Source organism: Patiria miniata, unplaced genomic scaffold, assembly GCF_015706575.1.
Source record: "Patiria miniata isolate m_02_andy unplaced genomic scaffold, ASM1570657v1 HiC_scaffold_6, whole genome shotgun sequence".
NCBI lineage: Eukaryota > Metazoa > Echinodermata > Asteroidea > Valvatida > Asterinidae > Patiria > Patiria miniata.
This window is the reverse complement of record NW_024037073.1, coordinates 16,619,148-16,642,371: the sequence shown is the minus strand read 5'-3', so window position 1 is coordinate 16,642,371 and position 23,224 is coordinate 16,619,148. Positions and strand designations below refer to the sequence as shown.

At 37.7% G+C, this 23,224-nt stretch overlaps 1 protein-coding gene across 2 annotated transcripts; it reads left to right on the top strand.

Annotated features, from left to right (window-relative positions):
• Positions 1-14,032: 14,032 nt before the first annotated feature.
• On the top strand, positions 14,033-19,657 carry LOC119743377 (solute carrier family 25 member 35-like). Of its 2 annotated transcripts, none has more exons than XM_038219765.1 (4): positions 14,033-14,081; positions 14,975-15,391; positions 16,851-17,069; positions 17,763-19,657. In XM_038219765.1, the coding sequence occupies exons 2-4, from the start codon at positions 14,999-15,001 to the stop codon at positions 18,075-18,077; spliced, it is 927 nt and encodes a 308-aa protein (XP_038075693.1). In that variant the 5' UTR covers positions 14,033-14,081; positions 14,975-14,998; the 3' UTR covers positions 18,078-19,657. The 2 variants fall into 2 exon arrangements, with proteins under 2 accessions (XP_038075693.1, XP_038075694.1); XM_038219766.1 differs by having other exon boundaries at positions 14,038-14,066.
• Positions 19,658-23,224: the final 3,567 nt, after the last annotated feature.

Here is a 23,224-nt window from a genome sequence, read left to right as displayed (position 1 = left end):
AGCAAAATGTGTGGAAAATGGTCTGTTTGGACTGGGAATGCACTCTCGCCCAGTTTTTCTCCGTATTGACACAAGTCACTGTTGAGGGAGAGAAAAACAATATTTTGTCTAAATCTTCTGTCTAGTTTGTCTATTTCTCATGATAAATCACTTGGCCAACGTGCAATTTAATGCATTACTTAATTTTTTGAGATAGTTTGTCGTGCATGACTATCGTTTCCGAGCAAAGAGTGTGGACAATTGTCTGATTGGACTGGGACTGCATACTCTCGCCCAGTTTTTCTCCGTCTTGACACAAGACACTGTTGAGGAAGAGAACAACAATATTTTGTCTAAATCTTCTGTCTAGTTTGTCTATTTTTCATGATTAATCACCTGGCCAACGTGCAATTTAATGCATTACTTAATTTTTGAGATAGTTTGTCGTGCATGACTATCGTTTCCGAGCAAAATGTGTGGAAAATGGTCTGTTTGGACTGGGACTGCACTCTCGCCCAGTTTTTTCCCGCGTTTACACAAGACACTGTTGAGGGAGAGAACAACAATATTTTGCCTAAATCTTCTGTCTAGTTTGTCTATTTACCATGATAAATCACCTGGCTAACGTTCAATTTAATGCATTACTTAATTTTTGAGATAGTTTGTCGACCATGACTATCGTTTCCGAGCAAAATGTGAGGAAAATGGTCTGTTAGGACTGGGACTGCACTCTCGCCCATTTTTTCTCCGCGTTTACACAAGACACTGTTGAGGGAGAGAACAACAATATTTTGTCTAAATCTTCTGTCTAGTTTGTCTATTTGCCATGATAAATCACCTGGCTAACGTTCAATTTAATGCATTACTTAATTTTTGACATAGTTTGTCGTGCATGACTATCGTTTCCGAGCAAAAAGTGTGGAAAATGGTCTGTTTGGACTGGGACTGCACTCTCGCCCAGTTATTCTCCGCGTTTACACAAGACACTGTTGAGGGAGAGAAAAACAATATTTTGTCTAAATCTTCTGTCTAGTTTGTCTATTTTTCATGATAAATCACTTGGCCAACGTGCATTTCATTTTTAGGCCAAAATAGAAAAAAATTGCAAGGGGTTAGCCTAACTTTTTGATCAAATTTGGCCAAAAATTTACTTTTCTCCAAACAACTCAGCAATGTCTTTGGATACAATAGAAACATCAATCGACCTTCAAACAGTTAACATATTGAAGATTTGGGCAAAAATCACCGAATTATTAAAAAAAATATTCATAATTTTCACTAATTTTTGACCGAAGTTATAGACTCTAGTTTTCCTTAAACCGCCAAATCTGTTCAAAATTCCAGTTTCAATGTGCTCTAGAGACACTCAGGCATCTTTCCTGCAAGTTTCAAGCAATTTCATTTGTCGGTCAAAATTGAAAAAAAATGCAACTCAAATGCAACTCAGCAATGTCTTTGGATGCAATAGAAACATCAATCAACCTTCAAACAGTTAACATATTGAAGATTTGGGCAAAAATCTTCGACTTATTGGGATAAATGTTCATAATTTTCACTACTTTTGACCGAAATTATCGACTCTAATATTCCTTAAACCGCCAAATCTGTCCATATTTCCAATTCGAATGTGCTCTGGGGACCGTCAGGCATCTTCCATGCAAGTTTCAAGCAATTTCATTTTTCGGCCAAAATTGAAAAAAAATGCAAGGGGTTAGCCTTACTTTTTGATCAAATTTGGCCAAAAATTGACTTTTCTCCTAACAACTCAGCAATGTCTTTGGATGCAATAGAAACATCAATCAACCTTCAAACAATTAACATATTGAAGATTTGGGCAAAAATCTTCGACTTATTAGGCAAAATATTCATAATTTTCACTACTTTTGACCGAAATTATCGACTCTAATTTTCCTAAAACCGCCAAATCTGTCCATGAATCCAATTCGAATGTGCTCTGGGGACCGTCAGGCATCTTCCCTGCAAGTTTCAAGCACTTTCATTTTTCGGCCAAAATTGAAAAAATTGCAAGGGGTTAGCCTTACTTTTTGATCAAATTTGGCCAAAAATGGACTTTTCTCCAAACAACTCAGCAATGTCTTTGGATGCAATAGAAACATCAATCAACCTTCAAAGAGTTAAAATATTGACGATTTGGGCAAAAATCACTGACTTATTGAGAAAAATATTAATAATTTTCACTAATTTTGACCGAATTTATCGACTCTAATTTTCCTTAAACCGCCAAATCTGTCCATGATTCCAATTCGAATGTGCTCTGGGGACCGTCAGGCATCTTCCCTGCAAGTTTCAAGCAATTTCATTTTTCGGTCAAAATTGAAAAAAAATGCAAGGGGTTAGCCTTACTTTTTGATCAAATTTGGCCAAAAATTGACATTTCTCCAAACAACTCAGCAATGTCTTTGGATGCAATAGAAACATGAATCAACCTTCAAACAGTTAACATATTGAAGATTTAGGCAAAAATCACCGACTTATTGAGAAAAATATTCATAATTTTCACTAATTTTGACCAAAATTATAGACTTAAATTTTCCTTCAAACGCCAAATCTGTTCAAAGTTCCACATCGAATGTGCTCTAGGGACCCTCAGGCATCTTCCCTGCAAGTTTCAAGCGATTTCATTTTCCGGGCAAAATTGAAAAAAATTGCAAGGGGTTAGCCTTACTTTTTGATGAAATTTGGCCAAAAATTGACTTTTCTCCAAACAACTCAGAAATGTCTTTGGATGTAATAGAAACAACAATCGACCTTCAAACAGTTAACATATTGAAGATTTGGGCAAAAATCACTGACTTATTGAGAAAAATATTCATAATTTTCACTAATTTTGACCGAAATTATAGACTCTAATTTTCCTTCAAACGCCAAATCTGTTCAAAATTCCAATTCGAATGTGCTCTAGGGACCCTCAGGCATCTTCCCTGCAAGTTTCAAGCAATTTCATTTTTCGGCCAAAATTGAAAAAAATTGCAAGGGGTTAGCCTTACTTTTTGATGAAATTTGGCCAAAAATTGACTTTTCTCCAAACAACTCAGAAATGTCTTTGGATGTTATAGAAACAACAATCGACCTACAAACAGTTAACACATTGAAGATTTGGGCAAAAATCACCGACTTATTGAGAAAAATATTCATAATTTTCACTAATTTTGACCGAAATTATAGACTTTAGTTTTCCTTCAAACGCCAAATCTGTTCAAAGTTCCAGTTCGAATGTGCTCTAGGGACCCTCAGGCATCTTCCCTGCAAGTTTCAAGCGATTTCATTTTTCGGCCAAAATTGAAAAAAATTGCAAGGGGTTAGCCTTACTTTTTGATGAAATTTGGCCAAAAATTGACTTTTCTCCAAACAACTCAGAAATGTCTTTGGATGTTATAGAAACAACAATCGACCTTCAAACAGTTAACACATTGAAGATTTGGGCAAAAATCACCGACTTATTGAGAAAAATATTCATAATTTTCAATAATTTTGACCGAAATTATAGACTCTAATTTTCCTTCAAACGCCAAATCTGTTCAAAATTCCAATTCGAATGTGCTCTAGGGACCCTCAGGCATCTTCCCTGCAAGTTTCAAGCAATTTCATTTTTCGGCCAAAATTGAAAAAAATTGCAAGGGGTTGGCCTTACTTTTTGATGAAATTTGGCCAAAAATTGACTTTTCTCCAAACAACTCAGAAATGTTTTTGGATGTTATAGAAACAACAATCGACCTTCAAACAGTTAACACATTGAAGATTTGGGCAAAAATCACCGACTTACTGAGAAAAATATTCATAATTTTCACTAATTTTGACCGAAATTATAGACTCTAATTTTCCTTCAAACGCCAAATCTGTTCAAAGTTTCACTTCGAACGTGCTCTAGGGACCCTCAGGCATCTTCCCTGCAAGTTTCAAGCAATTTCATTTTTCGGCCAAAATTGAAAAAATTGCAAGGGGTTAGCCTTACTTTTTGATGAAATTTGGCCAAAAATTGACTTTTCTCCAAACAACTCAGAAATGTCTTTGGATGTAATAGAAACAACAATCGACCTTCAAACAGTTAACATATTGAAGATTTGGGCAAAAATCACTGACTTATTGAGAAAAATATTCATAATTTTCACTAATTTTGACCGAAATTATATATCCTAATTTTTCTTAAACCGTCAGATCTTTTCAAAATTCCAGTTCGAATGTGCTCTAGGGACCCTCAGGCATCTTCCCTGCAAGTTTCAAGCGATTTAATTTTTCGGCCAAAATTGAAAAAAAATTGCAAGGGGTTAGCCTTACTTTTTGATGAAATTTGGCCAAAAATTGACTTTTCTCCAAACAACTCAGAAATGTCTTTGGATGTTATAGAAACAACAATCGACCTTCAAACAGTTAACACATTGAAGATTTGGGCAAAAATCACCGACTTATTGAGAAAAATATTCATAATTTTCACTAATTTTGACCGAAATTATTGACTCTAATTTTCCTTCAAACGCCAAATCTGTTCAAAATTCCAGTTCGAATGTGCTCTAGGGACCCTCAGGCATCTTCCCTGCAAGTTTCAAGCAATTTCATTTTTCGGCCAAAATTGAAAAAAATTGCAAGGGGTTAGCCTTACTTTTTGATGAAATTTGGCCAAAAATTGACTTTTCTCCAAACAACTCAGAAATGTCTTTGGATGTTATAGAAACAACAATCGACCTTCAAACAGTTAACACATTGAAGATTTGGGCAAAAATCACCGACTTATTGAGAAAAATATTCATAATTTTCACTAATTTTGACCGAAATTATAGACTCTAATTTTCCTTCAAACGCCAAATCTGTTCAAAATTCCAGTTCGAATGTGCTCTAGGGACCCTCAGCTGGGCATCTTCCCTGCAAGTTTCAAGCAATTTCATTTCTCGGCCAAAATTGAAAAAAATTGCAAGGGGTTAGCCTTACTTTTTGATGAAATTTGTCCAAAAATTGTTTTTTCTCCAAACAACTCAGAAATGTCTTTGGATGTTATAGAAACAACAATTGACCTTCAAACAGTTAACACATTGAAGATTTGGGCAAAAATCACCGACTTATTGAGAAAAATATTCATAATTTTCACTAATTTTGACCAAAATTATAGACTTTAATTTTCCTTCAAACGCCAAATCTGTTCAAAGTTCCACATCGAATGTGCTCTAGGGACCCTCAGGCATCTTCCCTGCAAGTTTCAAGCGATTTCATTTTCCTGGCAAAATTGAAAAAAATTGCAAGGGGTTAGCCTTACTTTTTGATGAAATTTGGCCAAAAATTGACTTTTCTCCAAACAACTCAGAAATGTTTTTGGATGTTATAGAAACAACAATCGACCTTCAAACAGTTAACACATTGAAGATTAGGGCAAAAATCACCGACTTATTGAGAAAAATATTCATAATTTTCACTAATTTTGACCGAAATTATAGACTCTAATTTTCCTTCAAACGCCAAATCTGTTCAAAGTTTCACTTCGAACGTGCTCTAGGGACCCTCAGGCATCTTCCCTGCAAGTTTCAAGCAATTTCATTTTTCGGCCAAAATTGAAAAAATTGCAAGGGGTTAGCCTTACTTTTTGATGAAATTTGGCCAAAAATTGACTTTTCTCCAAACAACTCAGAAATGTCTTTGGATGTAATAGAAACAACAATCGACCTTCAAACAGTTAACACATTGAAGATTTGGGCAAAAATCACTGACTTATTGAGAAAAATATTCATAATTTTCACTAATTTTGACCGAAATTAGAGACTCTAATTTTTCTTAAACCGTCAGATCTTTTCAAAATTCCAGTTCGAATGTGCTCTAGGGACCCTCAGGCATCATCCCTGCAAGTTTCAAGCGATTTCATTTTTCGGCCAAAATTGAAAAAAAATTGCAAGGGGTTAGCCTTACTTTTTGATGAAATTTGGCCCAAAATTGACTTTTCTCCAAACAACTCAGAAATGTCTTTGGATGTTATAGAAACAACAATCGACCTTCAAACAGTTAACACATTGAAGATTTGGGCAAAAATCACCGACTTATTGAGAAAAATATTCATAATTTTCACTAATTTTGACCGAAATTATAGACTCTAATTTTCCTTCAAACGCCAAATCTGTTCAAAATTCCAGTTCGAATGTGCTCTAGGGACCCTCAGGCATCTTCCCTGCAAGTTTCAAGCAATTTCATTTTTCGGCCAAAATTGAAAAAAATTGCAAGGGGTTAGCCTTACTTTTTGATGAAATTTGGCCAAAAATTGACTTTTCTCCAAACAACTCAGAAATGTCTTTGGATGTTATAGAAACAACAATCGACCTTCAAACAGTTAACACATTGAAGATTTGGGCAAAAATCACCGACTTATTGAGAAAAATATTCATAATTTTCACTAATTTTGACCGAAATTATAGACTCTAATTTTCCTTCAAACGCCAAATCTGTTCAAAATTCCAGTTCGAATGTGCTCTAGGGACCCTCTGCTGGGCATCTTCCCTGCAAGTTTCAAGCAATTTCATTTCTCGGCCAAAATTGAAAAAAATTGCAAGGGGTTAGCCTTACTTTTTGATGAAATTTGTCCAAAAATTGTTTTTTTCTCCAAACAACTCAGAAATGTCTTTGGATGTTATAGAAACAACAATTGACCTTCAAACAGTTAACACATTGAAGATTTGGGCAAAAATCACCGACTTATTGAGAAAAATATTCATAATTTTCACTAATTTTGACCGAAATTATAGACTTTAATTTTCCTTCAAACGCCAAATCTGTTCAAAATTCCAGTTCGAATGTGCTCTAGGGACCCTCAGGCATCTTCCCTGCAAGTTTCAAGCAATTTCATTTTTCGGCCAAAATTGAAAAAAATTGCAAGGGGTTAGCCTTACTTTTTGATGAAATTTGGTCAAAAATTGACTTTTCTCCAAACAACTCAGAAATGTTTGTGGATGTAATAGAAACAACATTCGACCTTCAAACAGTTAACACATTGAAGATTTGGGCAAAAATCACCGACTTATTGAGAAAAATATTCATAATTTTCACTAATTTTGACCGAAATTAGAGACTCTAATTTTCCTTCAAACGCCCAATCTGTTCAAAGTTCCAGTTCGAATGTGCTCTAGGGACCCTCAGGCATCTTCCCTGCAAGTTTCAAGCGATTTCATTTTTCGGCCAAAATTGAAAAAAATTGCAAGGGGTTAGCCTTAGGCCTACTTTTTGATGAAATTTGGCCAAAAATTGACTTTTCTCCAAACAACTCAGAAATGTTTGTGGATGTTATAGAAACAACAATCGGCCTTCAAACAGTTAACACATTGAAGATTTGGGCAAAAATCACCGACTTATTGAGAAAAATATTCATAATTTTCACTAATTTTGACCGAAATTATAGACTCTAATTTTCCTTCAAACGCCAAATCTGTTCAAAATTCCAGTTCGAATGTGCTCTAGGGACCCTCAGGCATCTTCCCTGCAAGTTTCAAGCAATTTCATTTTTCGGCCAAAATTGAAAAAAATTGCAAGGGGTTAACCTTACTTTTTGATGAAATTTGGTCAAAAATTGACTTTTCTCCAAACAACTCAGAAATGTTTTTGGATGTAATAGAAACAACTTTCGACCTTCAAACAGTTAACATATTGAAGATTTGGGCAAAAATCACCGACTTATTGAGAAAAATATTCATCATTTTCACTAATTTTGACCGAAATTATAGACTCTAATTTTCCTTCAAACGCCAAATCTGTTCAAAGTTCCACTTCGAACGTGCTCTAGGGACCCTCAGGCATCTTCCCTGCAAGTTTCAAGTAATTTCATTTTTCGGCCAAAATTGAAAAAAATTGCAAGGGGTTAGCCTTACTTTTTGATGAAATTTGGCCAAAAATTGACTTTTCTCCAAACAACTCAGAAATGTCTTTGGATGTAATAGAAACAACAATCGACCTTCAAACAGTTAACATATTGAAGATTTGGGCAAAAATCACTGACTTATTGAGAAAAATATTCATAATTTTCACTAATTTTGACCGAAATTAGAGACTCTAATTTTCCTTCAAACGCCAAATCTGTTCAAAATTCCAGTTCGAATGTGCTCTAGGGACCCTCAGGCATCTTCCCTGCAAGTTTCAAGCAATTTCATTTTTCGGCCAAAATTGAAAAAAATTGCAAGGGGTTAGCCTTACTTTTTGATCAAATTTGGTCAAAAATTGACTGTTCTCCAAACAACTCAGAAATGTTTTTGGATGTAATAGAAACAACATTCGACCTTCAAACAGTTAACATATTGAAGATTTGGGCAAAAATCACCGACTTATTGAGAAAAATATTCATAATTTTCACTAATTTTGACCGAAATTATAGACTCTAATTTTCCTTCAAACGCCAAATCTGTTCAAAGTTCCACTTCGAACGTGCTCTAGGGACCCTCAGGCATCTTCCCTGCAAGTTTCAAGTAATTTCATTTTTCGGCCAAAATTGAAAAAAATTGCAAGGGGTTAGCCTTACTTTTTGATGAAATTGGCCAAAAATTGACTTTTCTCCAAACAACTCAGAAATGTCTTTGGATGTTATAGAAACAACAATCGACCTTCAAACAGTTAACATATTGAAGATTTGGGCAAAAATCACCGACTTATTGAGAAAAATATTCATAATTTTCACTAATTTTGACCGAAATTATAGACTCTAATTTTCCTTCAAACGCCAAATCTTTTCTAAATTCCAGTTCGAATGTGCTCTACGGACCCTCAGCTGGGCATCTTCCCTGCAAGTTTCAAGCAATTTCATTTTACGGCCAAAATTGAAAAAAATTGCAAGGGGTTAGCCTTACTTTTTGATCAAATTTGGCCAAAAATTTGACTTTTCTCTAAACAACTCAGCAATGTTTTTGGATGTAATAGAAACAACTTTCGACCTTCAAACAGTTAACATATTGAAGATTTGGGCAAAAATCACCGACTTATTGAGAAAAATATTCATAATTTTCACTAATTTTGACCGAAATTATAGACTCTAATTTTCCTTCAAACGCCAAATCTGTTCAAATTCAAGTTCGAATGAGCTCTAGGAACCCTCAGGCATCTTCCCTGCAAGTTTCAAGCAATTTCATTTTTCGGCCAAAATTGAAAAAAATTGCAAGGGGTTAGCCTTACTTTTTGATCAAATTTGGCCAAAAATTGACTTTTCTCCAAACAACTCAGAAATGTCTTTGGATGTTATAGAAACAACAATCGACCTTCAAACAGTTAACATATTGAAGATTTGGGCAAAAATCACCGACTTATTGAGAAACGGTAGTCATGAAGGACAAGCTAACTCAAAAATTAAGTAATGCATTAATTTTGAACGGTGGACATGTGATTTATCATGAAAAATAGACAAACCAGACAGAAGATTTAGACAAAATATTGCTTTTCTCTCCCTCAACAGTGTCTTCTGTAAACGAGGAGCAAATTTTGGCAAGAGTGCAGTCCCATTCCAAACATACCATTTTCCACACTTTTTGCTCGGAAACAGTAGTCATGGAGGACAAACTATCTCAAAAATTAAGTATTGCATTAATTTTGAACGGTGGCCATGTGATTTATCATGAAAAATAGACAAACTAGACTGAAGATTTAGACAAAATATTGCATTTCTCTCCCTCAACAGTGTCTTGTGTAAATGCGGAGAAAATTTTGGCGAGAGTGCAGTCCCATTCCAAAAAGACCATTTTCTAGACTTTTTGCTCGGAAACGGTAGTCATGGAGGACAAACTATCTCAAAAATTAAGTGATGCATTAATTTTGAACGGTAACCATGTGATTTATCATGAAAACTAGACAAACCAGACAGAAGATTTAGACAAAATATTGCTTTTGTCTCCCTCAACAGTGTCTTGTGTAAACGCGGAGTAAAACTTGGCGAGAGTGCAGTCCCAATCTAAAAAGACCATTTTCCAGACTTTTTGCTCGGAAACGGTAGTCATGAACGACAAACTATCTCGAAAATTAAGTCATGCAAAAATTTCGAACGGTGGCCATGTGATTTATCATGAAAAATAGACAAACTAGACAGAATATGTAGACAAAATATTGCATTTCTCTCCCTCAACAGTGTCTTGTGTAAATGCGGAGAAAATTTTGGCGAGAGTGCAGTCCCATTCCAAAAAGACCATTTTCTAGACTTTTTGCTCGGAAACGGTAGTCATGGAGGACAAACTATCTCAAAAATTAAGTATTGCATTAATTTTGAACGGTGGCCATGTGATTTATCATAAAAAATAGACAAACTAGACTGAAGATTTAGACAAAATATTGCATTTCTCTCCCTCAACAGTGTCTTGTGTAAATGCGGAGAAAATTTTGGCGAGAGTGCAGTCCCATTCCAAAAAGACCATTTTCTAGACTTTTTGCTCGGAAACGGTAGTCATGGAGGACAAACTATCTCAAAAATTAAGTATTGCATTAATTTTGAACGGTGGCCATGTGATTTATCATAAAAAATAGACAAACTAGACTGAAGATTTAGACAAAATATTGCATTTCTCTCCCTCAACAGTGTCTTGTGTAAATGCGGAGAAAATTTTGGCGAGAGTGCAGTCCCATTCCAAAAAGACCATTTTCTAGACTTTTTGCTCGGAAACGGTAGTCATGGAGGACAAACTATCTCAAAAATTAAGTATTGCATTAATTTTGAACGGTGGCCATGTGATTTATCATAAAAAATAGACAAACTAGACTGAAGATTTAGACAAAATATTGCATTTCTCTCCCTCAACAGTGTCTTGTGTAAATGCGGAGAAAATTTTGGCGAGAGTGCAGTCCCAATCCAAACAGACCATTTTCAACACTTTTTGCTCGGAAACGGTAGTCATGAACGACAAACTATCTCAAAAATTAAGTTATGCATTAATTTTGAACGGTGGCCATGTGATTTATCATGAAAAATAGACAAACTAGACAGAAGATTTAGACAAAATATTGTTTTGTTTTTCCTCAACAGTGTCTTGTGTAAACGCGGAGTAAAACTTGGCGAGAGTGCAGTCCCAATCCAAAAAGACCATTTTCCAGACTTTTTGCTCGGAAACGGTAGTCATGAACGACAAACTATCTCGAAAATTAAGTCATGCAAAAATTTCGAACGGTGGCCATGTGATTTATCATGAAAAATAGACAAACTAGACAGAATATGTAGACAAAATATTGTTTTGTTCTTCCTCAACAGTGTCTTGTGTAAACGCGGAGTAAAACTTGGCGAGAGTGCAGTCCCAATCCAAACAGACCATTTTCCACACGTTTTGCTCGGAAACGATAGTCATGGTCGACAAACTATCTCAAAAATTAAGTAATGCATTAAACTGAACGATGGCCAGGTGATTTATCATGAAAAGTAAACGAACTAGACAGAAGGTTTAGATAAAATATTGTTTTGTTCTCCCTCAACCATGTCTTGCGTAAACGCGGAGTAAAACTTGGCGAGAGTGCAGTCCTAGTCCAAACAGACCATTTTCCACACTTTTTGCTCGGAAACGGTAGTCATGGTCGACAAACTATCTCAAAAATTAAGTAATGCATTAAATTGAACGATGGCCAGATGATTTATCATGAAAAGTAGACGAACTAGACAGAAGGTTTAGACAAAATATTGTTTTGTTCTCCCTGAACAGTGTCTTGTGTAAACGCGGAGTAAAACTTGGCGAGGGTGCAGTCCCAGTCCAAACAGACCGTTTTCCACACTTTTTGCTCGGAAACAATAGTCATCGTCAGTGACGTAGTCAGGGGGTGGGGTGGGGGGGGGGGCGCTGGGGGGCTGGAACATTTCATGGGGGAGCGTCATGTAGATCAATGATAATTTTTTAGAAACTGAAAATCTCAGTTGGGGGGGGGGGGCGACAGGCGGCGACAAGGTTTCATGGGGGGAGCTGTAGCCCCCCCCCCCCCCCCCCCCGCCCGACGGAAAAAAATATAATTTTCGACAACAATTAATAATTTTCACTACTTTTGACCGCAAATATCAGCAATAATGCTCTTTTTATAACGCCAGATCTGTCCAATATTCCGGTTCGAATGTGCTCTAGGGACCCTTAGGCATCTTCTTGGCAAGTTTCATAATTTCATAATTAATAATTATCACTAATTTTAACCTAAATTATCCATGCTTATTTTCTTTACAATATCCAATCTGTCCAAAATTCCAGTTCGATTTTTTTTTTTAGGGACCCTAAGTCATCTTCCCTGCAAGTTTCAAGCAATTTTATTTTTTTGGCTAAAATTAAAAAAATAGCATGGGGTTAGCCTTACTTTTTGATCAAATTTGGCCAAAAAATTGACTTTTCTCCAAACAACTCAGAAATGTCTTTGGATGTAAGAGAAACATCAATCGACCTTCAAACACTAAACATATTGAAGATTTCTGCAAAAATCACCGACATATTGAGACAAAGATTATTAATTTTTACTATTTGTGACCGACATTATCGACGCAAACTTTCTTTAAAACGGCATATCTGTCCAAAATTCTAGTTCCAATGTGCTCTAGGGACCATCTGGCATTGTTCCTGCAAGTTTCATGCAGTTCTATTTTTCGGCCAAAATTGAAAAAAAATTGAAAGGGGTTAGTTTTACTTTTTGATCAATTTTGGCAAAAAATTGACATTTCTCCAAACAACTCAGCAATGTCTTTGGATGCAAGGGAAACATCAAGCGACCTTCAAACAGTTAACATATTGAATATTTGGACAAAAATCACCGACTTATTGAGACAAAAATTAATAATTTTCACTAATTTTGACCGAAACTATCGACGCTGATTTTCTTTAAAACGCCCAATTTGTCCAAAGTTCCAGTTTAAATTTTCTTTAGGGACCCTCAGTTTCAAGCTATTAATAATAATCGGCATTTAAGAACGCTCTTATTAGTAAACTAAATCACAGCGCTTACAGTCTTATCACCCCTGATTATAGAAACATTCGAAGTACCATTTTCTTTTAATGGTATTGAATACCACCTCAGCTCCCTAGGGAGTGTACAGCTCGATGCTGCCTGTTTAATTTTTCAGCCAAAATAGAAAAAAATTGCAAGCTGTTAGCCTTACTTTTTTATCAAATTTGGCAAAAAAATCTAATTTTTCTCCAAACAATTCAGAAATGTTTTTGGATGCAAGATAAACATCAATCGACCTTCAAAATCGACCTGCAAAAAATCTTCGACTTATTGAGAAAAATAATAATAATTTTCACTAATTTTGACTTAAATTATCGACGCTAATGGTCTTTAAAACTCCCCATCTGTCCAAAATTCCAGTTCGAATGTGCTTTGGTGACCCCTTGGAATTTTTTCAATTTTGGAGAGAAAAAAAATGAATTAATTGTGTGAAAGTTGCAGGAAAGATGCGTACAAGGCCCTAAAACACACTGTTCTAATCGATTTGGCTACTGATGTGCCATTGAAAAAAAAAAACATACGGTGAATGAAAACTTGGGTGGGTAAATTTCACTAAAAAAATATGATTTTAATATTCAAAAAATTGCTGATTTTTTTCCTAAATCTGAGATCCCATACTTGTGAAAAGCCAATTTTGCTTTGTCATATAATGATCGGCTTCTTGATTTCAATTTTATTTACATATTTCTATTTAATTGTTTATTAATGTTCTCACTTTTCTTCTGTGTAACATTGTTATATTTAGTGTTTTTCGTAATTGTATCATTTAAATTTTTGAAGGTATAGAAATAAATGTTCTGAATGATATAATAATAATAATAGTATAAAACGGGTTGGTTCAGTGGGATATCCCCATTAATTTTAACCTTGATTGAAAAACAAAAGACAAAGAAAAGAAGCCGTTGAAGCCTGCTGGCTACAAAAGTATGAGAAGCGTCTCCTCGGCGAAAGGTACAAAACTCAAAGGCCCCAGCCCCTCCCCCAGCCCCTCCCCCAGTCCCTTTCCCAGTCCCTTTCCAAGGCCCCCCCCCCAAAAAAACCCACCCAAAACAGAACATCGGCACCGCCCATCGGCGGCCGCAACAACCTCATAACTATGGAGGGCGCTATACAAGCAGCTTGTGTACACAAGTAAGTTCTGTTCCTTGCTCCACTGCACTGTGTTTAACTAAGTAATAGTACTAGTGGTAATGTTCGTTATTCATTTCAATTAGGTTATCATTTAACCACAGTTTTAGATGGGGAAATATTCCATACTCGATCGTCAATTTATCTGCCGCCAAACATATTAATGTTCATCTCACCTTTTGATTTCAACCATTATGTATGTAACTTGTAAGAAACTGGCCGTAATTTTTAGGTAGTGGATATTTTGCCGGAGGTAACGCCGGCAAACAAACGTTTACTAAAGGTTTGCCGGCGGCAATCCATATCAACAGAGGGCGCTGTACTCTTTAAGATAGGGCTGAATTATAAGATGTATTAAATTCCGACCCAAGTTGTGTAGCTCAGTCGGTGCAGTGGTTAAGCAGTGGTTAAGCAATGGCTCTGGTGAACGGGATGTCCTAAGTTCGAATCCTGAAGTCCGCCACAATTTTAAGTTTTTTTTTCCATCCCCAAATTAATAAGAATATTCTTCTTTTATTATTTTAATATGTCTCAAACATTTTATTGCAGAGTATTACTTTTCTTTTTCAGATTTGTTGCTCTGGAGGATTTTTTTTAAAGGGAAATAAAGTCCGAAATTATAAAATGGTCTGATTCCCATCTTGTAAATACAAAAATACAACAATAATATTGGCATGGAGCCAGACTAAAATTTGTCACCGAAAAATGTTTAAGTAGAAAAAAAAACAGTAACTGCGCATGTTCAGTGCATATCCGGCAAACTAACGTTTACTATTTGGTTTGCTGTCTCCGGCAAAATATACACTGCCTAATTTTTATGAAAACCCCATCACTGGTGTGCGATACCCATGGTGTGTGGCCAGAGATACAGGGCTAGTCGACACCAAGTGTAAGAACGCTCACTTGATTGTGTTGTATTTCATTGTGTTATGTTTATTAAATGTTTTAAAAGGTAGTGCAACGCCCCACTCCTCCGATGGCGGGCGCCAACGTCTCTGAGTTTGTCCTTGGTGGCGTGGCCGCCTGCGGGGCCTGCCTCTTCAGCAACCCCCTGGAGGTGGTCAAGACGCGCATGCAGCTCCAGGGCGAGCTGAAAGCCCGGGGAACCTACCAGCGCCACTACCGCAACGTCTTCCACGCGTTCTTCACCATCGGCCGCGTGGACGGCCTGCTGGCCTTGCAGAAGGGCCTGGTGCCCGCCCTCTGGTACCAGCTCTTCATGAACGGGGTTCGGCTGGGCAGCTACCAGTGCTTGGTCAACCTGGGCCTGACCAAGAACAGGAAAGGGGAGGTGAGCGTGCCGCGGAGCGTGGCCGCTGGGGCTGTGGCCGGCTGCACGGGGGCGTTCTTCGGCAGCCCGTTTTATATGGTGAGAATTCGTTCCGGATGTTTGTGACGCAGATATATCATCGCATCAGTGCAACAAGGTCGTATCTCCTAAAATGGCATAAATGCAAAAGGCGAGTTTCAGAATGTCAAAACGTCATATGTGGCCATGGGCGTCGCCAGGATTTTTTCTAGAGGGGAGCAAATTTTTTTTGCCAAAAAATGCTTGTATTTCTCAACACATTCTCAATTTATCAGTTTTAGAGGGGGGCAGGGACATTTTGCCCCCCCCCCCCAAACTCATTAAATTTACACCACTTTGTCTTCGCGTCTCTTTTTCTTTTCTTTTTTTTTGCTTTTCCAGGGGGGGGGGGGCAAGTGCCCCCCTTGCCCCCCCCCCCCTCGCGACGCCCATGTATGTGGCTTAAAATAACCCGGATGTACATGCAAAGTCAATGGACGTCGAGATACGACGTTGTTGCATGGAGCGTATACGCACGAGATACGACTTCGTTGCGGAATGGACATACGACCGTGTTGCACTGACACAACGATATATGCTCAATACCTTGTAAAAGTTCACCAACTTAAGGCTGTTACATAGTCTACCAGTCTGGCCAGTTTATGCCCATTCATTCGAGTTATGGGGTAATTCGTTAGATGAATCTGGGCACAACATCAATTCCATCACGAAGGCCCCCTTCAATGGCAAGAGCATTGTGCTAGCTATTGTTCAGATAATCCGTCACTTGAAAGTTGCTTTGCACAGTAGCGTGCACAATGGTTTCTCCATTGAAGGGGGCCTCATACGTGTACTTTGATCACGTTCCTGGCTTTGTCTATATGATAGCACTGCCTGACTCAAAGTGACCATCGGTCAATGAGTCAGTCTGTTCATAAGGCTGGCTCACTGGAACAAACAACAGTTGACCAAAAGCCGGGCAGTTATTTCTCCTCCAATAAATGAACACAGTATGTTAGTGCTGGGCGAGTATTCTGAGTACTCGAGTACTCAGGTTTGCTACTTCTACTACTCGTGATTTTTCAGCTCCTCGAGTACTTGTCCTGGCGCGAGTAGAAGTAGGCACTCATGATGAGTAGCAATGTTTTTACAAGGGCTGACTTGGAAAAAAGTAACCACTTTGCGGATTCTGTGCCGAACTAACTTTTGACTTCCGCCATCTGTTTCCTTGGGATTCCTCTAGCACTCTCAACAAATAAAATTCCAAGTTAAATGAGCCAAAATGTTGCATAGTAAGGAAGGATATCTCATTGCTAAAGAATGCAGTGTGCCTTCCATGCTTTTTATTCGTAGTAACTTCCTTCTTCGTAATGCTTATGCCGTTTTTTGTGTTTATGGGAATTTAGTAAACTACTCGCGAGTACTCACCTACTAGCGCATAATTTTTCTGCGAGTACTCGAGTAGGAAAATCCACTACACGCCCAGGCCTACAGTATGTTGAGTGTAGCACATGTGTTTTCTTTTTGTCTTGTCATACAGGTCAAAACTCACTTACAAGCACAGTCCCACAATGTCATAGCCGTAGGCTACCAGCACACGCATTCCAGCTTCACCACTGCCATCCTTCACATCTTCCGAGAGGGCGGAGTCACAGGGTTATGGAGGGGGGTCACGGCGGCTGTGGTGCGCGTGTCTGCTGGTTCGGCAGCCCAACTTTCCACGTTCTCGACGTCCAAAGAACTGGTTATCAAGGCCAATGTAAGTATTGTTTTTTTTTTTACACAGACGCTCTCAGTCTACTTGAGGAAAAGGAATTTTCGCACAAAAATGCAGATTATGAATACTTTTTTCCACCATAATTTTATGGAGAATATTTACCTATGAAAGGTTATCTTTATTTCCATCTATGAATTATTCTATCCATTGGGTCAAGCTAGACTTGGTAAATGTACAGACAAAATGAACCAAATAAATTTTGTTCAGACTTTATCAGCTTTTGATGTTGATATAGCGGTTTTATATTGAACCAAAACAAGTCATAAATAATAGGCACTTCAAATGATTGGGAACTTCAAGTAAAATGCAGTGGTGCTCATCATATCCAATACATTTCTGTTTCTGAAAACCCTCCTATTGTTTGATCAGTCACAGACAGTCAAAAAGTTCTTCCACTTTCCCCTGCCCTGCATTTGTGCACAGACTAGTATAAAACATCCACTTAGATCAATTTCATGTTAAACACTCCAACTAGTCAAATTCCATCAACAGACAAAAGAGGTAACTGGTAGGTACAGCTGGCATATCAATCACCTCCAGTCAAAGCATGGCTATATGAAATTGACAAGGGAATTCTTAACTGTTAGAAACGCTCTCTTGATTGATTTTGACTGCTGTGATGGCATAGCTCACTTTGCCAGTCATCTGAGGGTGAACATTTTTCTTTTGTTACAGTTATTCCACCCGCAAAGTATCGCCGTACCCTTACTTGCCGGCATGGCAAGCGGAGTCGTGGTGGTCTGCGTCATGACGCCCTTCGACGTCATCAGCACGCGGCTATACAACCAGGGCCTGGATGCACGCGGCAAGGGGCTCTACTACAGCGGCTTCACAGACTGCTTGCTGAAGATTTACCAAAAGGAAGGCCTGTTGGGTTTCTACAAAGGCTGGTCAGCGTCGTGGTTTCGGCTGGCGCCGCACACCGTCCTCAGCCTCCTGTTCTGGGACGAGGCCAGGAAACTATACAAAAAGGCCCGAGGTGCGGTATAATGGCTTGATGCACAGCTGCTAGAGGGCGCCATTGTAAACTGTGAAATGCGTATACATTAGTGTTGTGCAACTGAAGCCTTCGTCATTTTAGTTGGATTGGGTCTGTTTCGGTTTAGCGTTTGCAACTTTCGGGTCGGATCGGTTGAGCCGTTTTGGAACCCCCCCCCCCCCAAAAAAAACCCCAAAACTTTCTTGCTATCAGTTTATGAACATGCTTGCATGCTAAACAAATTAGCATGAGGTGATAGCAAGACAGTGTTTAGAATTGTGTTTACTCGCTTAAATCATTTTTGTAGGCCAGGCAAATTTCCACACAGAGGCAATTAGGCTACCTTTGTCCTAATGCCTAAAATTGAAAACTTGGTCCAAAAATCAATTTGACCTCGCTTGGAAAAAAATACTATCAAGAAATATCAGTTTTGGACGTTTGTTGTCTCATTTTAAAGTGGAAAGGCGTATCTTTCAAACCATATCTATATTATCTATGTTGGTTACAACATTCTACGTTTGGCATTCCGTTGTTGTTGTTGTTGTTGTTGTTTTTTGATACACATTGTAGAGCACCGGTATGTTTATCTGGTGGTGACTCATTCGAATCCTGCTTCTGTCAAATGTCTTTTTTTTTCCACCCTTTTTTATTCCCCAAAACTCGAGCATTTACAAAATTGTGAAACATTATATTTTCAATTTGAAAAAAAAAATATTAAGGTTAGATTTTGATATATGGCGCCCTCTGGTGACTGTGCATTATGCCATTAGGATTGTTAAATTGACGATGTAATCGTCTGAATAATGTTGCCTTAATTAATACATTTATATGAGTGCTGGAGACGAAGGTGCTGTACGTCCCGAGGGGACTATCTTACCTCACAGCAGTCAACAATTGTTTTGTTATATATGCCGATAAGTCAAAAGATAAATTTTGCAAGAAATAAATTGAAGGTACAATATTGTAACGAAAATGCAAGTCATGATTACTTTCCAGTAAGCACACTTTATTCTTCACTCTGATAAGATACAGGTTCCTTTCATAAACTTAATTGATAGGACTTACGGAAGATAAGAAGATAAGTTTAAAGTTAACAACTCGTATTTCAACGAGAAGAATTAATGCCAGTACAGTTGACTGTGTATTGATAATAGGGCCTATGATAAACTAATGGTAGAATAACTGTTAAATGAAATGACTTGTACAAGTTTAATTCATCGAAGCTTTCTAGGTCAAGACGCTATGATTATTATGAATAAGAATAATATTTGGCGCAGTGGTTTACGGCCAATCAGAGCATTGCAAGAGACATTTTGTTATGATGTGCTAGCTCCTTGCGCTATGTACGCGCCCAAACGCTATGAGAGACGAGCCAAGTCAGGGCTCGGTGTTCAGATCGTGACTGGTTCTGGCCTGGTGAGGAAGTTCACCCAGAATAAGGAGCGCGTCGTACTCAACGTTCGATTGCAATGCACATTGGCGCTCCGCCTCATCGTTATCCACATAGACATTAGATTATACGCATCGGGCACGGTGTGTGCCAACAGTATTGGAAGACAATAAAACCATTATTATTATTTGAAGAACAACACGTGCGATCTCTCCAGTCAGAATTCTTGTCTAGTCTCTAGTCATCTAGTACTTGAACCAGTAATTTCGCGCCCATTACAATATAATATACACACCATTTGCTTTTGCTGTAATTTCTTTTTTATATGATTGTTCACACACCCTAGGGAGTTGGCATTAATTAATATCCAATCTTGCCCTGGTATCCCTACCTGCCAATTTTGTTTGGTTATATTTAAGTTTTTTTTTAATACAGACAACCAAAGATGACATTTGGCCAAACTTGCCAAATTATAGGGCAACTTTTGGTTAATATTTACATGGTTATGTCTTATTCCTTCAATTCCAGTCTAAAATGATGTTAATGTTTTGGCTGAAGGATTTACTATCACTGGGCATGCACTTTACCTAGGAAAAGTGCAAACTTCATTATTTAAACTTTATGGGTAAAAGAGGGAGTGTGGCCTAGGGGTTAGGGTTTGTGACTCGTGATCAGAGGGTCAGGGGCTCAAATTTCTGCTGCTTTCTGTAGGTTGTGTCCTTGGGCAAGCCACTTTACCTCCACTTTCTAATTTAGTTAAGCAATGTATATTAAAAAATTGTTGTGGAATAAATGGTCACGATAAACACAGTCCTCAACCATAGAATTGTGTATCGACTCATCCATTCCCCAATAACTTATTACAATTTTTAAGCATGTAGGTAGCTTCAATTTAATCAGTGACCCTGCAAATATGGGTCCTGTTCAACAACTCATTTAGTATTGAGCAATTTCATGAGGAGAAATTAGTTATTTTTTCTAAGGACAGATGCTACTTAGCATACTATGCACAATAATACAGTATAAAATACATAATCACTGTATGCATGGCTTCACGATACTTCGTTTATACGATTGGACTAAGTCCTGCACAGATTAATAGATGTTAAATTTTAGATAATGGCGGATACTAATTTGCATATTATTCATAAAATTTATCAGTCATTGAAAAACGGCTTTAACAAATTTGTTTAACCTTAGACACGGTCTGGCCATCTCAATTGATAAGTTTGGACGAAATCCTGAGAGATATGGGGCATTCCACCGGGTTGGGACACAATGTGTGACATAGGACCATGTTATGAAAAGTATGAATGCCTTGCTAGCAGTTGCTCTACATAATATTGGTAAAATTATCGGAATGTATTTTGCCAAAAATATGAGTAAATATGTCGTTCGAATGAAACATGTGACACCGTGTCAATGTTAGGCCAAAAAAAAATAAATAACTCGGTCTCTGGTCAGCGCGCGCGTCGATTTTAATCATGCGCGTCAATCTTTTTTTTTTCCAAAATGTTCCGCGGTAGCTCCAACAGCGAGGAACCAAGGAATGGGAAATTGCACCAAGGCAAATGATCGAGAGCACCAAGGCAAATTATGGAGGACACCAATGTACATGAGGACACCAAAAAAGCAAAATAGTACCTCACCTTGTCTGTACAATCCAAGCTTGGGAAAAAAAAAAAAAAACAGCAAAAAAAACCCAAAAGCCGCGTCGCCGCGTCAATTCCGGAACTTTGGTCTGACCAGAGACCGAATATTTTTTTTTTTGGCCTTGCATCCAATTATTATATTTCTACCTCGTTTTTAAAATTTCTTTTAATTTTTAATTTGAGAAAAGAAATATTCTCTATCAACTCATGCCACATGACAACCAGAGACAAATTCCTGCCTTATGGGCCATATTGGCTCGTGACTCATGGCTGAAGAGTTACATTGTCCGTGTTCAACCTGGGAGTAAATTTCATGAAATTGCTTAAAGCTACAGTCCATCATTTGTAATTTGTGCATTTTGTTCGTTTGAAGCAACAAAAGAGTTCAAAATCTAATGAGGGATACTGAGCAACTAACCTGATGAAGTTTCAGCTAAGCTTCAGCTGTACATTCCGAGAAAAAAAGCATTCTAAGATCTCAATTTTAAATCAAAAGTTACTGAATCATGTTTTGAATTGCAGCTATACGCGACGTCGCGCACTGATCAGACGAATTATAACAACCGCGCGCGCGTGTGCGTCGTTCCAATACTTGTGCGTGCTGCGCTGAATAACAAAACGAACTCAAGTTAAATTTTCCTACGGTGCTTCTTAAGAATCACCGTTGGAAATGCCTTCTTTCGTTGATTACTTCAAAATGACAGCTTCCCAGAAAGAATAATTTCACAGGGAGTTTAGTTCCCTTACTATCTTTCAACCAAGTTTGTTTTTCAACAATAATTACGCCAGTTACTTTTCGGATGGCTGCAAATGATGGACTATAGCTTTAACACGCAACTCTGCTGAGCAGAGAAGACATTTGCAATAGCAACGAAACACGCTACTAGCTTAAATTTCCTGCTTATTAAAGATATTGCGCTTGATTGGTTCTCACATGATTTTATTTTTGCTTAGCTTGCATCGTGCTTATCCAGTGATTTACTTAATTCTTGGTTTTTTAAATAGAAAATCAAGTTTACTTTTTTAAAGTTTGAAAATCATCTCTAATCTCTCATGATGTACAAATCAATGAGTTGCACAAATAAATATACTTGACGAGATACAGGAACAATCCATAGTTCCAGGTGTTGTTTTTCTTGATTAATATTGCTTGACTGTTCCCAATTGCATGTAAATTTGATAATCAAATTTTGCATTGTTCAAAATTTCATTTCGTTAACAACAAAATTTCATTTCATTTTCTTTTTTAAGAGTAACAGAGATACACCTTCCTTACTGCTTCGTTTTGGAAGAAACAACGCTGGACTTCCTTCTTTATTAATGTTTTCACTTTTTGTACCACTTCGGGGGTTCAAACTTATTAATAAAAGTTGGTACACATCCACCAGGACTGTTGCTCAAGGCGCTACATCAATATTACCCCTGCTCATTGGGCCCTTGAAACATTCCAAATACCATCTCAGCTCCCTGGGGAGTATACAGCTCGATGCAGCCTGTTAGGCGCAAGGAAGCTAATTCAATCGCAATAACCATCTCTGCCCTCACAGGTACCCATTTACTCATGGGTGGAGAGACGCAATGAGTGACAAAGTGCCTTGCCCAAGGGCACGCGCACCATAACCCCAGGCTGGACTTCAACCCACAACCTGCAGCTTTACTTGGTGACAATGAGTGACAAAGTGCCTTGCCCAAGGGCACACGCACCATGACCCCAGGCTGGACTTGAAGGCTGGACTCGAAGCCAAAACCTGCACCTTACAGGCATGCAACTGTAAATTCACACAAAAAGAGGAAATTCCTAAATTCAGAAGACTTTGTACAGTGATTTTCAATTTTGAATGGCAGAAATGAGAATAAAAAAAAGAGGAAATCAGCTGATCCAAGGAAAAGTTGCATGCCTGACCTTACTTAATCGAATACCTCTTCAACTTTGTATTTATTTCTATCCTTTGCAAGCGTCAACTCAAAGAAAGCTCACACGAGAAGTCAAGTAGACTAATGGCTAGGACATTACACTCACAATACAAAGATAAACGGTTCAAACCAAGTTGTTAAATTTAAAAATAAAAAAAAAATTAAAAATTCCATTGCCTGGAAATCTGTGCCAAGTAAATCA

Coding starts and splice junctions, on each gene's coding strand:
- LOC119743377 (XM_038219765.1), top strand. CDS start 14,999: ATGGCGGGCGCCAACGTCTCTGAGTTTGTCCTTGGTGGCGTGGCCGCC. Junction 15,392..16,850: donor TCGGCAGCCCGTTTTATATG/GTGAGAATTCGT, acceptor CTTGTCATACAG/GTCAAAACTCACTTACAAGC. Junction 17,070..17,762: donor AACTGGTTATCAAGGCCAAT/GTAAGTATTGTT, acceptor CTTTTGTTACAG/TTATTCCACCCGCAAAGTAT.